Source organism: Temnothorax americanus, unplaced genomic scaffold (assembly GCF_048541705.1).
Source record: "Temnothorax americanus isolate GAGA-0224 unplaced genomic scaffold, ASM4854170v1 Scaffold37, whole genome shotgun sequence".
In the NCBI taxonomy this organism is placed as follows: Eukaryota; Metazoa; Arthropoda; class Insecta; order Hymenoptera; family Formicidae; genus Temnothorax; species Temnothorax americanus.
Window position 1 is genome coordinate 1,572,501 of NW_027509515.1, and position 22,829 is coordinate 1,595,329.

Sequence of the window (22,829 nt, forward strand, 5' to 3'; positions counted from 1 at the left end):
CGTGTGCGAATGCGTGGCAAGTCGTTTTTCGCAACAACAAAGTGATATTTTACACGTGCGACATTTTCGCATATCCGAGTGTAATTGCAAGGCCACGCGGTGCAAAATACCGAGATCGCTAGGCGTTGGCCTCGTCACGGATTGGCACCGTCGAGAAAATTCAGACGCATGAATGAATGTTGAAATAGCGTTAACAAAGCGTTTAATATTGCTTTTTTCTTAAATTTACGATACCGGAAACAATTTAAGACCTGATACTCCGGAAGCTTTTCGGAGAGCGAGACTCTGGGACACGGGGCATCGAAAATGTTTCCCGATGAATAATAGTGTCCGACAGTTTCGCTTTCGGCAGTCACCTTCAAGTGGACTTAATTAAGCGATCGTTCCGCGACATACGTGGAAGCTGAGAGAGCTTCGAGCTCGTCAGCCTTGACCCATTCTCGTGTCTTCGACCGGTCTCCTCTTCCCCTCTCTTTCATGCTCCACCGCCACGCGCTTTAAAACTTGGACCTTAAACGACGACACCGACTTCTTACGCGCTGGTTTATCGAAGGCAAAGAGATAGACGGTATCGTACGAAAATATCGGCTAATCTGTTCGATTTATTTCCTTTTATCAATGTTAATGATTGTGAACAAAGTGATCTTAAAGCAGAGATATTTTTTCACGTCCTTGAGTTATTCTCTACGTGAACGTTTGGGAGTGATTACGCGACAAAAGTAAGGCAAAGAGTACTTTATTTGTTTGCTATGCACTTTGTATTGTGATTGTAATGGCATATAGAAACGTCCCGTTATCTCATTCAATATCCTCCTCGCAATAATCCCACTCCTCCTCTCGAGATCGAGTATCGTAACCTGGTGAGTGTGGATTTCTAATCGGAATTCTAGTCGTCGTATCGGGCTTTCCGATACCTAGAGCGGTCAGCATTCCTGGCGAGTTTAGAACAGAGATTTGTATTAATCAACAAACTCCTGCATTAGATAAAAATTATGAATTATCGACCGCGCAATAACACGTCGACCTCTTAAAGTTACAAGTTATTTAGCATATAGAATCCCGTCGTAAATGAGATCTTTGTCGATCGAACTTTTTGTTTTGTGAAATATCTATGGAATTTTTTAAATATTCACGAGGACTTAGCGAGTCCGCGGGAACGAAGTAGGTCTTGAATATGTAACAAATTACGTATTGTGTGTGCTATTTCGAGAGGCGCGTAGGGTATATATGCTTGACATTAAACCTTTCAGTTTTCCCATCATATCAGTTTTATCCTGCTCCTCCTCTTCCATCGCTGGCTTCCTCACGCTCTGATAGATCATATATCCGATACCGAAGACGTGATTAAATACAAATTGCGCGGTGCAGAGCACCATAACCACGAGAATAGGCAGGCAGAGGCTGGCCTCGAAGTCGTCGAGATACAAATTCACCCATTCCGGTAGCAGGTCAGCAGACATTCTCGCGTGAAAGTGTATTTCGATACTTTGTATTTCGTTACTTTGTATTTCGATTTTGCGATATCGAGAACAATCGTCGACCGTTCGAAGATCATTATCGCCCTTTCATCGCCTTCATCACGCCGTGAAGCTACTTTAATCTTGCAATTTTTTATGTCTCTGCTCGAAAAAACGCAGCTGACGTATCTTGTCAATTTCGTCGCGAGGAGCGTCTTCGTCTCGCGCACTCATATGTTTGCGGCTCGCTAATGTGAATTTGCCGGGAATCGGCATGCACGCATATCTACGCGGGCACGATAAGGGAATATAGATAAATCGAGAGTGTCACTTAACGTTTTTATTTTTCATCATAAATATATATATATATATATATATATATATATATATATATATATATTATGTGAATGAATTGACGTATAAAACACGTTTTTATTTTAACATTATTTACGGCAACATCTCCACGTCATCTCCATCGTCCGTGGTGAGATCCAGTTTAAATGGTTTACATGGTTGTTGAGTATCATTGAAGAAAGCCTCGTCGTCGAAATTGTCGCCCTCGATCTGCCGAAAGATCTTCGCCTCTTTCGCTCGCGCGGTCATCTTTGCTACATCGCTCGACGTTGATTGAGACGGTATTGATGTGATGAATGAAGCGGAGTGAAATCTCCCTCGGACAAACAGTAATCGTGCATGATACTGGAACGACTGAGAAGACCTGAGGGATGTCGACGGAGAGGCTGCTATCGATCTTGCAGCGAAACTCGATTCTGGATTCGTTCCTCGATGTGGCGATATTGTTTCGGGGTGCTTGCCGCGAAGGACGTGCAAACGTAAAATCGCGGATCGTTCTTCGGAGATTGCGGAGAAGAGCTTGGATTAACGGACGACGACGTATCTTTATTGACTGTGTTTTGCGACGAAAATGCCGTTCGATTTACTATGACCTCGTGAATCGATACGTCTGCCTGCTGAGTGTCGTTTTTATCTATTTCCATCGGCTCGTCTTGCACCTCCTCCTCGTTCATCTTTCGTTCATCTTTCGTTCGTCTTTATTCGTCTGTTCCGTTAACAATACGTCGTTCTTCGTCCCTATCGTTAAACCATTATTCGACGCGACAAGATTTTTGTCTTCTTCACGTTTCTCCCGTTCCTCACGTTTTCCACGTTCTTGCGCGACGTTTGGGGATTTTGTTGGAATCATCAGCGCTCTTTCCGTTTGTTCACTTTGCTTACTTAGATCCAATTGCTTCATGACATTTATTATATTTGCGAAAGTGAAACGGTCATCCTCCAATAGCGCGCGTGACTGAACGACCGCGTTATAACACGATTTCTCCCATGACAGAGAACTCGTGACGGATCCAAGATTATTCTAGAAAAATTAAATATTTGAAGTATGTTTAATAACGTTCAGTAATTTTACAGACGTTTATAAACTCACGTTTTGTGCGTTGACGGATGGCTGGGACGCGTACTCTCGCGCTTTAATCGTAACGCATTTTGGTAGAGAGGACACTTCCGCTAGAGCGATTCCGTAGTGATCCATAGGTCCGGTTCAATTTGTGAGTGTGAATATATATCAGATGCAGATCGCCCGATTCTTCTGATTCCGCGGTTTTCGTCTCGAAGCAATGGCTGAAGAACCATAATATCTTATTTTATTCTAGACCCTATGTAGCATAACTTTTTATTGTAACAATATTGGCTAACAATATATATATATATATATATATATATATATATATATATTTTATGTTGGATATAGATTAATTTGTCATATTGTAACTATATTGCAAAGTAGACGCTCTCTCTTTTTGAGCCAATATTGGCAGTGCACTTGCATTTTATTAATGACCAATATTAGCTTTGCATTGGGTAATATTGGCCAAAACACTCCCAATATAACCACTATTCAGCCAACATGTTGCCAATGTATGTACTACTAGGAAGGAATTATATATGCATATATATATATATATATATATATATATATATATATATATATATAATATATATATATAATATATATAAAATAACACGATGAATGAGTTATTTTAACACAAAATTTAGAGTGGACTTTCATTGACATTAAATTTTTTACCGTGTATATCATATGTCACGATCGTTTGTTGTGCAATAATGATGTAACTTACTTATGAAACAAGTTTTCCAGAAAATAAGTTTAAATGTTTTAAATTATTAAAATTTTACATCTTTTTAAATACGATTTTGGGGTAATAAAAAAAGAGCAAAAGTATTTAGCTATATATTAGCTCTTATCATTCAGTGTATTGAATGTTCTCACCATTTTTTTGCAAACAACTAAAAAATGACACTTTTGCGACATAGCTAAATGGACATTTGATAGCATAGTTGTAGTAAATGATATATGTGTGTATAATTGTGTAAGATTTCCACGTACGCATTGTCACGTTGTGATACATATTACTCAGCGCGGTGAGGTGCAAAAAGTGCGTCGCGGCGAACGTGAACGCGGTCGTCAGCGATAATTTCTCGCATATCGCCCAAGCGATGGCGGAACCCTCTTCGACCGTGGTATGTCTGCAGAGCTCGTCCAGTACAACGAGAGACTTGGGCGTGATGGATTGCACGATGTATTGCGCTTCCTTCATCTGACGTAAATAAATCAGTAATTATACTTTAACCATGGCACTGATTGTGAGTATAATTAGGTGTCAATAGTCTCGCCTTGAAAGCACCGGTTCTCGTTAGACGATTAAAGTCGATTAACGTTAAACATGGTCAGTATCTGGTTGGATAATTACGTGGGAACACTTGCGTATGTGTGCGATATTTTTAATAGAAAAGTTAGAAAAATGTGTATCCATCTCACATGAAAAACGTGGTATTGTGTCTTAAAAAGAGCACACACATATACTAATTATACTATATATACACATATACTATACGTTTTTATATATATGTATATAGAGAGAGTGAAAAATGTATAGGAAGGAAAAAGAGGTAATATATAATTACAGTTATCACACGCTCACCTCGAGGACATAGGCGGATGCATTGAGCTCGGCGTCGTCGCGAGAGCTAATCCTACAAAGTATGCGATCTGCAACGCGAAACGTTGCCTTCGTCGCCGGCACGTAGGAACCGATCTGCAATATAAGACGCGAGTAACGGGTACGTTGGTCGAGACACCGATATGTCGGGTCGTTACCTAGTTTTGTGAAACGCTAAAGCAAAAATCTCCTGTCTGATCGAGTATGTATCACGCTTTAGACTAACATGATTCTCTTACAGCAGTGTGTTTTAGTTTTTAATTACGTAACAATGAATATTTAATAACGATTCGGAAGACAAACGCGCAGAGACCAATCACGTCACCTGCGCGCCATAATTTAAAGTAGAACGATCTGTTTCAAGTACGTAGACTTGCCGCTCATATTTGGTCCGGTTATCAGATGAAAATTATGCGTGACCAAAGCGTTCTGCGTGTTTCAAGAACAAATTAAGAAAATATTGTTATTTGTCTCGAGTCTTATTTAACGTTCAATGCTCACCACGTCGTTAACCACGGGAAGAGATCTCTGTTAAATAATTCCATAATAGGGTGTATCGAGTTTATTAATTCTAAATTCGTTCCAAATGACGGTCACGTGTATTCCGGATTGCAACTGATTTGCGCCAAGAATAAGACCAAGTCCAATTCCGCCACGTCTGCGCTTAATTGAAACAAGCAGCCGACGTGTTGTCGGATATCCTCCAGTAAATTGGTTAGCAACCTACAAATTATTGTCTCATTAATACAACGAGACGTGGGATCTCTCAAAAAGTAACTTACGTGTTGCTCATCATGTAAATCTCCTCGCAAGCCTTCTTGCATTGTTTATTCAATGTTAATAGTGCCGTCGTCGTTGTTGTGAAGGATCTCCTGTTCTTTCGTGCCTGCGTAATCGCGAAAGGTGTTAGGTGCAATTAAGATTCTGTGTTAATCAGCGATGAGTTACCTGAATAAATTCCGCCGGCAAGTCCGAGATTTTCATGTTCAAGCCCCGCGGTATGATGACGTTTATATGATAGCCCAAGTTCGTGTTGTATTCTAAGGACAATGGAAGCTTGTGTCTTACGGCTAACTGCTCCACCATGCCTATTTAAATAGATCCACAACTACGAAATAATTTTTCGTGATTTCCGCCGTCTCTATATATGATTTAAATTTATGCGTTATTATAATGCATTAACTTTTCATGTCGTTGATCAACTCGCAATAGATTTGCCGAGCGACGTCCAGCAATTCGTTGATATCAGCTTTTATAGCGAAACACCGCTGCATACTCAAAGAAGTGCATCCTTTCACGAATCTCGCGTCCGCGTGTATCAGCGTTAAAATCTTATCCTTCATAACTCGGAATTCTGAATTTCCTAAGTTCTGCAAGTGCGAAACTATTACTCGTGATCAATGTGGACAGACTACGAACAGATAATATTAATAAGTCGCGAGAGAGCGCAAACCTTTCGCGTCTTTACGAAGAACGGATGAATGCCGATCGCGAGAATCGCCTCCAATTCCGGAACGGTGTCCAGGCAGCTCTTTAAGATAGCTCATAATTTAGATTTCGCTCCGCGTTTTGCATGTCGTTGACGCGCAGAGGTTTAATTGCTAGCGCCAGCAAACGATCCGTCCCGAAAAGGCGTTGTACCACTGGCTGCAAAATGAATGATACAAATGTAATCCAATTGTTGGTTTAAATTTAAGAAGTTAAAATCACTGACTGATTCATTCATAGTCCGATCCTCAAGATCGTTTCAAGTTCGATCATGGACGATCTTAAAGTTCCATCCAGCTTACGAAATAATTTTATAGCGTCTCAAGATCGTATTTAATTCTTCAGTGTCCGCTGAAGTCTCACAGGCGCTAATCGATTTTTTATTTATCGCCAAAACCAAGCGATCTGGATTACAAAGTTGAGACACCTGTTACCTCTGCTCCCTCTAGCCCTCCTCGAAGTATCTATGGACTATATAGATGAAGTATCTATGCACTATCATCAATATCAGTCGCGTGTGGCAGGATGTGGAGAATGTTTTCTCAAGATCCCTCTTTCCCGGAGTCTTAACGCCACGCGATTATTTATGTTACAGTAAGATAATTGTTTATTAATTAATTGCAGTAGGTTGTTATTTTTCAGTATTATTTATGTTTTATAATATTATTATATTATATTATTATTACTTTATATATATATATATATATATATATATATATATATATAATATGCAAATTATAATTAGCTTTTATAACATTTTACTAGTTCTGTATATTACCAGAAAAATAAATAAATAAAAACAAATATGTTCCTTGTGCTATTGTTTCTTAATTTAGATTTGTATTTATTTTATTTTATAAATTGATATTTTATTTCTAATATTTGGAACACATATTTCCAATATGTATATGTATACGTATTCGCGAAATCGGCGTGATGTTGAGCGTGTTGAATTTCTCTTTGATCGATCTGTACAGTTTGTTCCCACGGCCGTGATGTTCGCACATTGTTTCGGGCATCAGTATCTTAAAAGAAAGAAAAAAAGAAATTGTGTGACAAAGAGATACTTTCTCATTAAATATGTGACTTTTTCTATCGGATCAATGATCGCTTTAATTTATTTTTATCTTCTAATTTAAGAAGCTTCATTAAAACGTGCTCACTTCTACCGGATCGAGGATGTTGATTTTCGTCAGAGTATTCACGTATGTTTGACAATCGCTGATTTGACAGAGCATCAAGTACGGATATTGAAAATCTATCGCTGCCAAACCGACTTCGTTTCTAGCGTCTCCTCAGCCGGCAGTTAACGCTAATAACAATTGAGAGATCTGTGATTAAGGCATAAGGCTAAAGAATAAGTTACTTGCATTTTTGTTATTATTCAACGTTCGCTTACCGATCACTACGCAAGCCTAGACTCCGCGTTGCTGGACGTACCGAACGGTGTTGATCTCGGATTAACCGAGCTAACAGATATTGAGAAATTATATATATATATATATATATATATATATATATATATATTTTAACAAAAAATATTAAGGAAATAAGATTATACAGGATAATTTTTTTTTATTAACTATGCTGGATTATAGTTCTTTTTAGGAAAATGGAAAATGGAAGAAGAGTAATGATACTTTTTTCGCGGATACAGGGATGTATCTGCAGTAAGAAATTATACTTTTTAATGAGCTCTTCTGCTTTTTTTTTTACATAAATATATACAGCCTTAGCCAAAATTATTAGGCATCCTATTATAATAAAATTGTTCCAAAATAGCATTTATTAAAAAAAAAATAAAAAGTAAACTAATATACGCGTTTATAATAATTAACACTTTAATAAACAACTCTTAAACAATAGAAGTCTTTCCCGATATTAGATTCACTAGTGCAAAATGAATATCAGGCACGAGGGTGCCTAATAATTTTGGCCAAGGCCGTACTCTTCCGTCACACTGTGTATATAAGAATATTAAGAGGAAATGATCTGAAAGTCAATATATATATATATAGTTAGGGAAAATATATTATTTTAACAAATATTACTTCTTTTCTGATCTCTTTAGTCAAGAATATTAAGATGAAATTATCCAAAGCCAGTAGTTAAGGGAAAAAAATATTTGTTTTGACATGGTTTTTAACAATTATTATAAAATCTCTCATCCCCTATATAAAGAGAGACTCGTAGGCGCGAGATTTATAGCTCACCCCACGCTACGACGAGAAGTGCTCGGCAAGTAGGATGATGTTGAAATGCAGTTCTCTCTGCGATTGTGCTTTGGCGTCTTTGCATTGGCATTCGAGGGGTCCAGAGCTCGTCGGTGGTCTCAGAAAACCCGAGTCGAATTCTACGTGCGTGCATAAAAATGCGCAGAATCCAATTGTCGGGCAGCGAAAGAGCGGCAGATGCGGAGAACGTAGCCAAGTGTAAAAAAAATTCAGAATGTATCGATATTTTAAATAACAAATGATGATAAACAAAAATCGTTAAATGAGTATCAATACGCGGATGCGAACCGTAATCGATCTCAATCAATTCACCGTTAGAAATCGAATAGAGATTCGCGTAGCGATAGTCGTTAGGAACTCCGTTGAAATTTCATCATATTTCTGAATGTGAATCGGCAAATTGTGAAAATTAGACTTGTTGATTTTTTTTTAGCGCGGCGATGCGCGACACGAATAATGGCCACCTACGATATTTCGGAAAGAAGTTTGTGGCGCGTTGCGCGTTTGGTGCCGAGACGATCCTTCCTCTCGCATGAGCGCGCCGTCCTCTCGGCGGAGCGGCCTGGGGGCCTATTCTGTAACTCTTAACGACAGTTTCGTTATCGTTATATTGTCGTTGCGCAGCTTTTTTAATATACATAATATCTGCGCAACGCAAGTATAACAATAACGAAACTGTCGTTAAGAGTTGTTCACAGAATAGGAGGGCTGTATTACATTTATTTCGCCCAGCGAGGAGGCGAACAGGTTCTATGAGATTCAGATCTCGCAGCTGGCCGTATAAATCTTAGATCTATTCTCTGTAGCCTACGTTAAACTTTCTGGATTTAAGATCAAATGAATACGTAATTAGAGAGAAAGAGGGAAAAGACAAAAAGTCCAAAAAGCTCAGCTACGACCACGGTGGCTTACACCGTGCCTACGACGAACAAGTCTCCGTCGTCGGTCGCTTCTTTCACGAATCGTCTGAACTTATCCACTCTAGCTGCACGTCTGTGAAGTTGGCGCGACATTCTACGAATTTCAAAAAAATACTAACAAGGAAACGTTTGGAACTATACCTCACCGATTTTGATGGGCTTTTGGATATGTTGTAGAGTAACAAAAAATAATAGATATGTATTTTTTAAATCAGTTTTGAGGCATGTGTTAAGGCTTTGACACATAGAAAAACTTAAGCAGTAAAACCCAAGCAGTAAGCAAATCAGCCAATCACAGTCAGGCACGGCCCTAAACAGTAGCGAATCCATGCTGTTGATTTATTCTTACTGCTTAAGTTTTTCTATGTGCCAAGGCCCTAAGGGTTGAGACAATTCCTCGAAAAAAATTCCATATATTTGATTACGAGTGAATATCTCTGAAACCGCGAGGTATATAAAACAAATGTTTTAGTCGCTTAAAGTTCAACATAATTTGACTTAAATGCGGAAGACTGGGATGCAAACGCTTGAAAAGCTTTTACTCTCTCTTTTTCTCATAGTAATATATTTATTTACAATTTCGTGCTCCTTTAAGAATTCGCGACAAACGTATCCGCTTGGGTTAATAATAAATAACGCGATCGCGATCGCTGTCCCTCTCGAAATAAATATCGCTTCTTACCGTCGTCTCTTAGAATTTAGTTACATTTGTATTTACATGCATAATCAAATCGATTGTCTCGGCTACTTTACGCTTCGGATTCCACGATTCGCGCGAACAGTAACTGGTATATTACGTAAAATTGTTTAAACGACTGCGCGTCGCTCCAGACAGACAGAACAGATAACACGTGATGTACGGTGACTCGCGCAAAATTTAGCTGCACGTACGTATTTACACATTAAATCTTCCAACACATAAACTTATCGTAGCAACATATTGCGCCGATTCCGAGTGAATTCTACATGTATACATTAACGATATTAAAGTTAATATATCGCGCGCAGATTCCTCTATAATTCGCGGACGTATCATATCCGCGATCGAAATTCCAGTCGCAGCATTGAATTGGTGGGTTTCTCCACTCGGGCTTGATATTCATTTATCGATAACTTGGATACAAGCACGACGCGGCGCGTTGACCGCTTAACGCAAATTATAGGTAAGATAAAGACAAAGAGTTTTGCATAGTGTAAAGTGTAAAGTATCTCGGGGGGTATACAAATAATGCAACACTAACGATCCACACAGAAAACCCAAGCGTCTGAGAGTAACTGTATGTCTTACGGCGACACAAAAGCGATACACATACGTGTTGCACCAGTTATAACGTATCATCCTCGTAACGGAGCACAATGGGAAATCCGGCCGAGCTATAATAGGCAAACGACGTGATTATATCCGATCACGTAGGAATCTTTGTTCATCCTGGAACGAGCAGATTTCCCATCATGCGAGGCACCAAATGTACATTATAATTGACGGCACCGTTCGCGTTCTGCCTTCTTTACTGCGTGATAAATTTTAAATTTTACAATGACGCAATAGTAGTAGTACTTATTGTTAGACTGATCGTTAAAATCGATCACAATGCACATAGAAAATAGGTATTCACACGCGCTTGTGTAAAGTTCCGCACACACGCACAGCATTCAACCGCAGCACGCATAACGATATGTGTACGTACATCAATAGACGCGCGATCGATTAAAATTTATCACATCATAGACTTTTCATTGGAGAGCTTACGTAAAAAAAAAACAGTTTTCTTAAACACTATAGATGCTATATCTTTCAAAGAACTTTCAAGTGTATCGCTTGCGACGACGTGTTCCGGCGATCATACGCCCGCAAAACGCAGTCATGATTTTTATCCTAAAAGTCCACCTTTGTCACATGCGTTCAAAATAATGCATTCTCGCGTAACAAGTACCAATCCGTACACGAGGATCGAGCAAGTTTCGCACGCGCTTAGAACATGATCATTATTGAGTGATTATTAAAATATAAATTTAAAGATATACAATATAGTCACCTTACTATATTTAATCGAACCATCTCGCATTATACATCTTATGTACAAAAAAATGTAAATTCCTGTAAAATTCGTAATTTATTGTATATCCCCGTAGGGTTCGCAATCTACTACCAATACTATCCTTCTCCTCTCACTTAACGTCTCTTTCCGAAAGACGGAGCTTTTTTCCGCACAAGAGCCTATTTTGCACGGAGGGGCGCAGCTATCGGAAAAACATTTCATGTTTACATGGCTCTAGTGGACTCGAACCTGGTTCCTCAGATTACGAGTCTGGCGCTCTACCACTAGACCACACTGCCGCCCTTATATATATATATATATATATATATATATATATATATATATGATATATGATATATTTTTTCAATTGTACGATAATTTTTTGAAAAGAGTTAAATTTCTTTAAAAATTGAATTTGAAAGGGAGCAAGCGGTGAATTTTGAAAATACTCCTGACATTCCAAAAATAAATATGTTAACAAAAAAATTAGAAATTTGTGCACTTGGTTTCCTCATCAAATTAAAATTGTGCAAATTAGAAATTTGCACTTGGTTTCCTCATCAAATTGAGATGTGCGATTTAGAAATTTGCACATAGCAGAGTCACAATTTTGAAGTGAGAAAGTAGGAAATTAGCAAATTGAATCCACAACGTATTGCTACGCGCTCAAAGCTCCTGTATGAAGAATCTTAGTTTTTATTAGATGCATAATTTTTAGTTTGGCTTCCTCATAGAGGAAGCTTTTCGCGCGTAGCAATACGAGCTTTTTGACACAACAGCAAATAAATAATTGGATCAAGTTCCGTACGCAAGTGACCAAAAAATACGAAATAAGCACTGTCAATAAAAAAAAAATATAAACAAGCACAGTAACAACTGTGCCGCAATCAACACGTAGAACTACGTCTATTTATAGAATAGAACATATATGGAAAAGGCATTGAACATCGAGTCTGTGTCCGACATCGTGCGAGAAAGAAACGTTAATTGTGCGAGAAAGAAAGGTAGTGAAGCCTAATCGTCCGCAATGCGCATACGCAATAGGCATCCATTCATCCATTCATTCATTCATCCATTCATCCATTCATTCATTTATTTATTAAATCCATTCATCCATTTTCACACACCCATTCATCCATTCATCCATCCATTCATTCATTTATTTATTAAATCCATTCATCCATTCACCCATTTATTCACCCATTTAGAGAAATAACCAAGAAGCCACCCCGGGACTGACCAGCTCCATGAGGACCTGTTCCGTGAGGTTTTAGTCGGTAGGCCATGCATGCCCCGGAAGTATTGATAGCCAGTTCCCGGGGCGTCCCCACAAGCGCAGCGAAGGACACCCGTGAGGTTTTAGTGGGTAGGCTGCGCGTGCCGCTTGCGACACGCGTAGAATCCCACACTCCCCTCTTCCTCTTGACGTGCAGAATATGCAATAAAAGAATTAAACATTTCAAAGATATTCAAAATCTAAAAATTCATCGCTTTCAAGGTTGCAAGTAAGTATATATTTAACCAAAAACGTACAAATAAAATATTATTGATATGAAGCATAAATAATACATGATTGACAATTGCGTAACGTATGGTCAATGTAAAAAAGTTTTCTCTAATCGGTCCAAAACAAGAGTTAAAATACTACTTATGGACATATATAACATAACAGATCTAGACCAACATTCAAAACCAACGTATTAGACAATGTATTAGAAAATTACAAAAACAAACAGCGACATACAATTATTTCAAAACATTAATAATTTTAAAATGAGACGTGCACGTTTTAATAAGACATTTAATTGATAATTGATCACCTGATAAATGTAATTTTATTTATAAAAATGCGGTAGAAAAAGCAAACATATGGAGCCAGTTTATTATAGAAGACAAAGATGCAACGTGCAGAAGATCCAACGCGAGTATCAAACATCGCGATGATACAAGCAAGTTAACGCAACACTTATCGCGACGAGGTTGTAAGTATTCATCTAAGAAAAAGATATGCAAAAGCAGTTGCGAACTCAACCTGAAAAACCTATTGACAATAAAAGTTCCTCAGAAAACGATAATGTTGAAATATTAAGTGAGATCGAATTGGAAGAAAGAGCATACTTGGCAAATAATGAAAATTCCCCAGAAGAAGATAATCTTGAAAAATTAAGCCCTATCGAATCGGAAGAAGAAACAAATGACATCGTAGAAAATATAGAGCAACAGGCTGTGAAAGTGAAAAAAAGGCAGAGCATGCGTCAATGCGAAAAACTAAATCCTTGGCGAGTTTTATGTATAGTACCAACTACTTTAAATGGTCCGTTACACCGCCGACGACGGAAAAAGAACAAACAGAAACAGACGAAGAATCGAATTATAAACCTGAAGTGTTGGAAGATGCCAAGGATAAGGATACTCCAATAGAAGTATAGTCTTTCTTTTTACTAATGAAATGCTAGATACAATAATAAGTTATACTAACACTGAGATTGCAAGAAGACAAAAAGGTTGTAAAACATTATCACCCGAAACTCATCTCGAGGAAATAAAAGCATTTATAGGAATTTTATACTTGTGCGGAGAAAACTGGGCTGCGTCTTTCGGAAAGAGACGTTAAGCCGTTGGTCTAAAGGGTTAAAGTGAGAGGAGAAAGATAGTATTGGTAGTAGATTGCGAACCCTGCGGGGATATGCAATAAATTACGAATGTACAAAAAATGTCACAATCACAATTCACAAGTAAGATAATGTGTATATATATATATATTTATATATATTTATATTATCTATATATTTTTTTATATATATAAAATTGACACAATGCAAATACCACATGCAATATATAATCACTAAATAACTTTCTTACGTTTCTTGAATGCAACTTGCAATTAGCTCTAATTCCGCTGTCTGCAGATCAGTAAACCGTCTTCATCTTTATCTTTAGAGTCTAATTGCTTCTGTTTCGTTAATTCAGAACAATTCTCGATCGTTGTAACGATCTCGCGTTATAAATTAAACTCGATTAAAGACTGAAACATTATCAGTGCAGAGACAGAGGTACCTTCTCTTTTATCTAATTCATTCTAGCCGTCGTAAACAAATTTTCGATATTATCGTTTGACAACGATAAACGATTCATAGAGTGATAGCTCTTTGGCACACTGGCGATTAATGAATAATGTCAGCGTTTCCGGCGGAACGAACTTAGATGTGGATGCGATCTAATTATTTTTTATATAAGATATATATAAAATAAGATATATATCTGGTATACAGATTGGTTTATATATAATATAAACCGGTAAAAGAGTATTAAAAATGATGGCAGGTAGGTATAGATATGACAGCAGCATTGTGTGCATGTATTATTTGGAAGTGAATATAGAAATGTGTCGGAGTAACTTATTCGTAGCGTATTATACGTGACTCTCGAGGGGCACCTTGAAAACCTTGGACGCGAGACTCGCGTCCGGCAATGACTGCGGCCGAGCAGCGTTGGTTACGTTAAAGACGACGTTGCTGGGCCCGCGAAAGCTTACCTCGATCAGAAAGCTTGTGTCGGCCATGCCAACTCGATTGGTGCTGAGATCGGGCGAGCTGGTTCTGAGCTGGCTCTTTTTCGGTCTATAGTCGCTCCTGATGACCCTTTCGGCCTCCGATTGCAGTTTGTTATCGAGCCAGTGCACCTTGTCGAAGTCCTTGGTGCTGCCGACCGTGTGCCTTCGTTTGATCGACCGTTCCGACATTCCGTTCTTCCGCTTTAACTTCGTGGCGCTTTCCTTTCGCACCGATTGCCGCCGCTTGCTGATGTTGCACTCGGTCTTCTCGGTCTTCGTCAATGATTCCGAGCGTTTCAGCTTGCTGCCCGGCGACTCCGATCGGTCGCCGGAATGTTTGTTCAAGCTCTCGGATCGTTTGAGCGGCGACAGCCTCTCAGTCGAATGCTTATTTAAGCTCTCCGATCTCTTCAATCGCGAGGTGGTGTTCTCGCATGTCCTCTTGTTCAGAGACTCCGACCGTTTCAGCCGGGACCTCGCCTGAGAATTCGTCAAGCTCTCAAATTTTTTCAGCTTGTTGGAGTAACTGGAGTCTCCGGTCTCGTAATAATGGTGGCTCCTACTGTTGTCCTCCACCTTTGCACTTACATCATTATTCTCCGATTTACTTTCCTGAAGCTCCTTCTCACTTGACAATTCGTGTCGTTTCGGGTTTCCCGCGCGCAGACAATCATCCCCTTCATCCACATCCTTCTGTCCCTCGTTCTCTGTCGCATTATTTGTCATAGGCTTTGTTTCCAGCTTCTGCTTGTCGTTCGCGCCACGGTCGTTGTTCGGCGTGATGAACTCCGAAGAGTGCGGCATATTGTCGGCTACCGTTGAATCGGTGTCCTTCTCGGGAGCGTCCTGCGGTAAACGAAACGGAAAACTATAATGATAATGTCCGTTGGGATAATTCAAGGGTCACATTAACTATTTTTATCTATTACGTTTTGATTTGCATGATTTAAAATGTGCGATACTATCTGACGTTAAACGAAATATGCGGTGCTATCTGACTTATGTTACACCTTAGAAATAACGATCGCGTATTTACGTGTATATCGTCGCATTCTTTTGGAGTTGCGTTTTCGCTTTCGCTAGAATGTAGATGAAAGTTCGTCATTTGAGATGATCGTTTCATTCCATCGCTCTGACGACGTTGATGGCTTCGGGAACTTGACAACGCGCGATATCGACTTACATCCTTCGGGCGAGCGAGGTGACTCTTGTCGAGCGATTTGTGAAGACTCGGGTCGCGATAGGCTTCTGTAGACGGATACTTGGTTCTCGGGGACGCACTCGGTTTCTGCTTCTGCTCCTGCTGCTCCGTGATGTCGTTCTTGTTGCAGGATGCTGATTCTGGAGGAGGCTGCGCTTGATTCGACGACTGATTGATGAGAGACCTCCACTTGCGATCGAACGTGGTTGTAAGGCTCGTTAGAAGGTCGCTACCTGTAACAGGAGATCCGTGTTAATCGCGCGGAATACGCAAAGATCGACGCAAAAAAAAAAAAAAAAAACACTCAAAGCACCGGTTATTTGGTCGGTTATTGTAACAAACATAATCGTGACACGATCGCTAAACGAGGTGAATATATGCCAGTAAGTGTATATGCGCTTTGTTCGTCGCGCAACTGGTGAATTCTTGCGTGAGTGCATTCCTGCGAAACAAAATCGCTGCGAAAGAAAAACTGCAATAGAAATAATATGAATAATAAACAATGGCAGCATCGAAACATCGTCGACATCGAGTAAACGCAATTGTCACAAAAAAAACTGATTAATAAGTTATCATCTTCAATCTCTCATCACCATCCACGTTATCAGTTGGTTATCGTTATTAATAAAATTATTGTTGTTTCGACAGCTGTATATATTGCAATAATAATATAATTAGCATCATCAACGCTTTTCCTTTTTCTCGTACTGAAGCATGAAAAAGATGAAGAAAACGCTACGTCCTTGGACGCGCGATTGAGAAAACGGGATGAGAAAGATACGTAGTTAGACGTATGTTTGTAAATTTTTGCAGATAATGCAACTTTCATAAAAAGTGTCGTCTGGCAGCGGAGATTAAAAAAAAGAAAAAAGGAGACATAAGAAAAAAAGAATAGGCGAAGGATATGCAAAGTATATAAAAATATCTGAAAAACAATACATGAACAATATTGCTGAAAATCATACGCTTAAAAATATACTTAACAAAAAAGTGCTAAAAAAAATACTGAAACAATACTAGTAAAAAAAAAAAAAAAAAAAAAAAAAAAACAAGCGGTATCCGTTAAAATCGCCAAGTGATTCATAGTCGCTTCTCAAAGCGAAAGACGACATATCTTTGCGCAAATATCTTTCATTTTTAGATAACGTGTTACGTAACAAGTTTCGCAATTAGTGGCGCCGCACATGTTATAGAGTCCATTCATGATCATACGCTCAAACATCCGAGCAGCACAAACGGCGAAAATAAAATAGCACGGGAAAATATTGCGGGTTTCGTCGAGCACACTCCTACTCCGCCAGCGGGGACAAGACAGTTCCTGTCTAGCGGGGCGAAATAAAATAGAAAAAAAAAAATAACAGAATGCATTCTGCAGCGTTATTGCGCACGTGAAAGCCATTATGAGTCATTAGGAGACTCGCTCACATTTCCCTCGACGACAAGTCGCGTGTAAATATTAACGGAGTGTACAGTAAGTTTACCACGTTGGTGACAGTCGGCGAGAGATGAGAGACGCGGACGAAATGCGGGTGGATGCGTAAACGCGAGAGAAATGGATGAGATGTGAACGTGTGACACGGACGATACAATAGACGGTTAGTCGTAGGAAAGTATTATACAAACAACGGTATATATGTTTATATATGTGTGTGAACGTGTGCTTAGTAGGGTGTGTAAACTGAAAGATAGTGTGTGTCAAAGCCATTCGGGTGAGCCAGCTGTCAGCTCGTCGAACATCTCGGATGCTGGATGCGGCTGGATTTTTTAGACCACTCTTGGTCTGGCAGCGGACCTGGAATTTACCTCGGAGGAATCGGTTTAGAGTCTTGGCGGTGGCGGGCTCGTTGTTCGCCGATGATGCGGTAGTTGCTGCAGACGCGACAGCAGTTGCCAGCGATGATGCTGCTGCTGCTGCGGCGGCGGTTGCTGTTGTTGCTCCTGCTGCTGCTGCTGGCACCGACACGGGCACGGACATTGGCATTGGGACCGCTGTGACCGGCACTGGCATTGACATTGGCGACTGGGTCGGTGTCTTCGCGGCGGTGCCACCGGGACTTGCGGTACCGTATAGGTGGGACGATATGTACCACCAAAAGCCCGCGCTTGCTGTGTGCCTATATACGTGGTATTCAACCATTCGTTTCGTCATTCGCATCGTCATACAATTCGTGGCGGCCGGCGCGGCAGAGCACAAATTCTCTTCCTCTCGTCTTCCTCCTTTGCGTCTGGACCCACCGTCTATGTTTCTATGGCTTTTTCTATCCGAGCTGTTTATATTCTTATCCGAGGTGTATTCCTCTCGAGCCGAGATTTGGCATCGCGATCGATTGTCGCGCGGGAGATCCGATGCAAAAAAAAAGGGAAATAAACGTTTCGCACGACGGAGAGGCCGGGAACTTGGGACACTGAGAGAACTTGGCGAAAAGAAAAAATAAATAAAAAAAGAGAGAGGCGCGGAGATCAAGAAGAGCGAAGAGAATCGAATTTTAAGCGTCCTTTCTCAGCCGCGATTGAGCATCGACGGATTTATTTCCTTGTCCCTTTTGCAGCCCATGGATCTTCGAAGGAATACGCCGTCTCGGGCCAACATATGATCGCGTATTCTTTTCGGGCGTGTCTGATCGCAAAGACGTAGACTGAGGCGGGCAGACAATCAGTTTATAACTAAGAGCACAATCAATCGGCACAGAGCAAGTCGTTAACGATAGAATAGAACAGGCAGACGAGCAGTAAGATAAGTGTGATATTCGGAAATGCGCACGTGTGTGTGACGAAGAAGGTGCGAGACTATAGGATTATACTTTCGCTAACAATCAGAGCAGCCACCCCATCGAAATACCGTTTGCGATGGTCACGCGTGAGAAAATGCCTTCAAATTCATCGTTAAAAAATTACTCGTGACGAGACGTAAAGTGTGACTCTTCTAAGAAGATTTCATCATTATTGTGAGAGCAAGCAACGATCGAAGAATCATTCGAAGCGCTTACGATCCTCGAAGGACATGCATGCGACGAGAATAAACTATTTGTCTGACAATTTGCATAGTCGGCGTCAAAGGGGCTTGGATACTTTCTTTTTTAATTATTTTCGCAACGTATCCGGTACCCAACAAGGGATTTTTGTTTCTCTTATTGGATATCAGATACGAAAGTTGTAAAAAAAAAAAAAAAAATGTCTCGAACCTTTCAACGCTGATTACACACATATCTATGGCTACGGTCAACGTGTTGTAGCCCAGTCAATAGAGACATTTAAATGGAATTAATTCCGGGAAGCGATTTTTTTTTTATTGTTTCAGAGGGTCATGGGTAGTCTAAAACCGGATTTTCGGGATTCTAACCCTGGAGCGTTAACCGCCATTTTGATTAGAAGAGTGATTTTGTACATATCTCGCTTATTTTCAACTTTAGAGTGAAAGTGGTAATAACCAAACTTGTAGAAAATTTAATACTCGAAAGTGGGGGGTAAAAATTTTTTATTTTTATTTTTTGAATAAACGCGCCATAAACTCTACTTCCGTAGTGGTGTGAAAAAGATGTTTTTCATTATCCAAGTAAATTCAAAAAAATAAAAAAAAAATAAAAAAATTTCACCCCCCCCATTTCCGAGTCTAAGACCCAAAATATCGATCCTAGGTGAAAAATGATAAGGACCAAAATTGTAGAGTATTAAATTTTCTACAAGTTTGGTTATTACCACTTTCACTCTAAAGTTGAAAATAAGCGAGATATTTACAAAATCACCCTTCTAATCAAAATGGCCGTTAACGCTACAGAGTTAGAATCCCGAAAATCCGATTTTAGACTACCCATGAACCTCCAAAACAGTCAAAGAAAAAAAATCGCTTCCCGGAATTAATTCCATTTCAGCGGCTTTTTTCGGGCTCTATTGACTGGGTTAGTGACGCTACAAATGCTTCGAAGCATTCCTCTTCTCTTTTCTTTCAATGAAGAAAGAAAGAGAAGAAGAACGCTCCAAAGTATTTGTAGCGTCACGTTGACCGTAGCCTATGTATGAAGAAACCATCGAAGATCGCAGAAGCAGCCAATCGTGTGATGTAAATCTGTTTTTCTCAACGTCGAAAGCCAAAGAGTGGCATGCAGCACATGACAACATCGTACAAACAGAGGATCGGCCAAAAGGCGCGATGTGTAAGGGAGTAAGAGCCACTTCGACCAAATCCGATTGACTTAATCGGTCGATTAAACTAATCGGAAATGATCGAAATGATCCTAACTCTAGAACGATATATGTATAGGTATATATCGTATTTCTTCTTCTTTCTTTATTTCATCATCCTCTTTGTGGCTGACCCTCTTTGCGCTTGGTCGCGAAAATACGAGATATGATATATTTTTGTAAAATTAAATGTTTTCATTACAAGAAGCCTCGTGTGTCGTGGTAAAGACGTGTTCGTACTAAAGAATATGCGAAACAAGTTGCTACGTTCTGAACTGTGTTCGCGCGATGATGAATGGCACAAACGTAAGAAAGTCGAAAAGTTTCCGCACAATGACGGTGATAACTTTGTAATAAAACTTGTAAATGTACACTTTATATAATCGTATAAGTAAATCGAAAAAAATCGCTTGAAGCAAATAAGAAGAGGAATGTACCTAGAAAGCTTTTTGTTAATAGTGAGTATCTTCTGTGTCCACTGCAGAAAACAAGATCCTGCTACACTCACCGATCGTCAGAAGCGATATTATACAGAGAAAAAAGATATAAAAAGAGAATATAAATAGAGATAGATATATAATAACGGGATAGAAAGTACGCGTCCTAATTATATACGTGAATTTGAGAAACAAGAGTCAAATATATATCTACGGAAAAACGAAATGAGACAAACAAGATAGAGTACACTCAATACATGTACAGTGAATACGTTACTATACTGAAAGACGCAACTTTAATTCTCGCGTAACGTTTTTTTTTTAAATCGATATATACGAATGGATATAAGATGTTGCAAAAATAGCAACGAAATTGTCTTTCTGATCGTGTATCGCTACACTTCACGCATCTTGCGTAGCTCTATTTGTACACATAACATGTAATACACAACATATACAATATATAAACCTTTTATCGATCCCTTAAATTCCGATTATCAGCACCGTTTTTCATATATGTTATTCGCTAATTATTTATGGATATCCCTGCTGAATAGCGAGCAAGAAAACATAGATACAGTTTCACGTATCTATTGCAATATGACTCTGAGATATATTGACAGCACGAAAGATCTGTTTCGATATCTAGTGCATATGAAGAGATTCAGAATAGCATCACGTGAAATTATAAAAGAATGCGATACTAACCATCATCCGAGCCATCACCGGGAACGCCTCGTTGCTGCTGTGATGGTGACGGAGAGGACTGCGAGAGATTGTGAACCTCGTGCAAAGAATCCAGACTTCCGTATCGAACTGGTGGCAAACAAATCGACTCCATCGACGGCTATAAACGCCAATGAATCCGTGTAAGTAGGCAAATTCGATTAGTCGAACAATAAATGTCGACAATAAAAAACATTTTTGTCAAATAGCAAGGTAATATGCAAGTAAATTCCTACAGGAAAGAGAAAGTTTACTACCGTACTGAGACTTTGACGAATGTCAGAATAAAAAAAGAATTGGCTTACATCTTTACCATGCCACAACCGCTCAAGTATAAATGTAATTGTAATTAACTTACATCTTTATCCGTTTTAAATTTCTTAATGACGCCGTTATTCATCTTCTCCCCCAGTATGCTAGTCAGTTGATTAGTAGCTTGTGCTTTTTGGTGCATCATGGGCTGTTGTTGCACGGCTATTGATAGCGGTGGTCTCGTGGTCGAACGCGATCTGCCGTGTCTTTCGGACAAATCTATCAATGATTTATCGGCAAGTCTCTCGTTCAAACTAGACAGACGTTCCGACAAAAGACTCGGCGACACCGTAGTATCGACTATACTGTCGAGCAGGTCGTCATTCTCCATCTCCCGTTTGGCTAATTGCCACTCTATCTCGATCCTTCGTCTCTCCTCCTCCCTCTTCTCGGCTTCGAGCCTCTGTCGATGCTGGTCTCTCTGCAGCATCGCTTTCGTTTCTTCCTCGAATCTCCGTACTCTCTCCTGCGTGGTCGCACTTAAACCAGCGTACGTTAAAATCGCTATTTCGTCGTTACTTTGCTTCGTCTGGTTAGATGCGTTGCTGGACACAGTGGAGCCCGTTTCCGCTGAATTTAAACCAGTGTCGATCGATAATCTCGTGGAGTCTACAGATGGTGGCGCGGATTGAAATGCGTACTTGGTACGACTCGACGAACACGTTCCGTGTGACGAACCACTGTTATTACTGTCAACCGACAGGGAACGATCCGTAGAATGATTCGGTTGACTCTTGCTCTCATGCATCTGCACGATCTCACTGACGGAACACTGTCGTTCATTTAAAGCCATACTCTGTCGTCGAATCGTCTGCAAATTCTCCGATTCTTGTTTCGACTTGACCTAATTTATTAAATATTAAATTAATATATATTAATATATTATATCGAGAAGTGTAAGTGTTTGTTTTCCGCCAATGATAATTAACACAAAGGTGCGTATATTTAATCGACTACTAATTGGCAAAAATTACATAGCTTACACGACGTTTCGACCCAGGATTCGGGTCCTTCTCAAGTGTGATCTAACAAACAACAATTATATAAATCGCAGCGTCAAATAAGTTAGGTTAATCAATGTACGGAATTTAATTCGTGTGTAACAATTAAAAGTACCTGATGAGGAAAATGTACCATCGTCGAACGATTCTCAGTCAAGTGTTCATGAGATTTTTGATAGAAAAGTCACAAGAGTGCTAAAAAATTAATTCGTCAAAAAGGTCCTCCTCCTCAGTCCTATTACTC

The 22,829-nt window shown here is 39.6% G+C and overlaps 2 protein-coding genes and 1 pseudogene across 7 annotated transcripts in view; all 3 read right to left on the reverse strand.

The window, feature by feature from the left end:
* Positions 1 to 1,784, reverse strand: part of LOC143902032 (uncharacterized) — a 2,286-nt gene extending 502 nt beyond the window's left edge. The window contains exons 1-2 of the mRNA XM_077414730.1: positions 1,244 to 1,784; positions 1 to 932 (exon numbers count right to left, since the gene is read on the reverse strand). The exon at positions 1 to 932 is cut by the window's left edge and continues 502 nt beyond it. Of these exons, the coding sequence (XP_077270856.1) occupies positions 799 to 932; positions 1,244 to 1,460 (351 nt within the window). The 5' untranslated portion in view covers positions 1,461 to 1,784 and the 3' untranslated portion in view covers positions 1 to 798. The remainder of the gene's footprint in view (positions 933 to 1,243) is intronic.
* Positions 1,785 to 1,792: 8 nt separating this feature from the next.
* On the reverse strand, positions 1,793 to 9,534 carry LOC143901912 (mutS protein homolog 4-like; annotated as a pseudogene). Its single transcript, XR_013258215.1, has 17 exons — positions 8,633 to 9,534; positions 8,494 to 8,515; positions 8,197 to 8,336; positions 7,624 to 7,648; positions 7,147 to 7,314; positions 6,862 to 7,008; positions 5,949 to 6,142; positions 5,679 to 5,865; positions 5,444 to 5,583; positions 5,278 to 5,381; positions 4,997 to 5,218; positions 4,827 to 4,924; positions 4,478 to 4,595; positions 3,885 to 4,093; positions 2,902 to 3,095; positions 2,485 to 2,832; positions 1,793 to 2,336 (listed from the first exon to the last, which is right to left on the reverse strand). The product of XR_013258215.1 is annotated as a mutS protein homolog 4-like (transcript).
* A 396-nt stretch (positions 9,535 to 9,930) lies between these two features.
* Positions 9,931 to 22,829, reverse strand: part of Rhogap19d (Rho GTPase activating protein at 19D) — a 35,572-nt gene continuing 22,673 nt past the window's right edge. The window contains exons 18-23 of one of the 5 annotated variants that reach the window (XM_077414726.1): positions 21,631 to 22,428; positions 21,255 to 21,393; positions 20,547 to 20,607; positions 17,734 to 18,044; positions 15,913 to 16,163; positions 9,931 to 15,575 (exon numbers count right to left, since the gene is read on the reverse strand). In XM_077414726.1, the coding sequence (XP_077270852.1) occupies positions 14,589 to 15,575; positions 15,913 to 16,163; positions 17,734 to 18,044; positions 20,547 to 20,607; positions 21,255 to 21,393; positions 21,631 to 22,428 (2,547 nt within the window). In that variant the 3' untranslated portion in view covers positions 9,931 to 14,588. Of the gene's footprint in view, positions 15,576 to 15,765; positions 16,164 to 17,733; positions 18,045 to 20,546; positions 20,608 to 21,254; positions 21,394 to 21,630; positions 22,429 to 22,829 lie in introns of those variants that run through there. The other 4 variants (XM_077414725.1, XM_077414727.1, XM_077414728.1 and 1 more) reach the window with 4 other exon arrangements.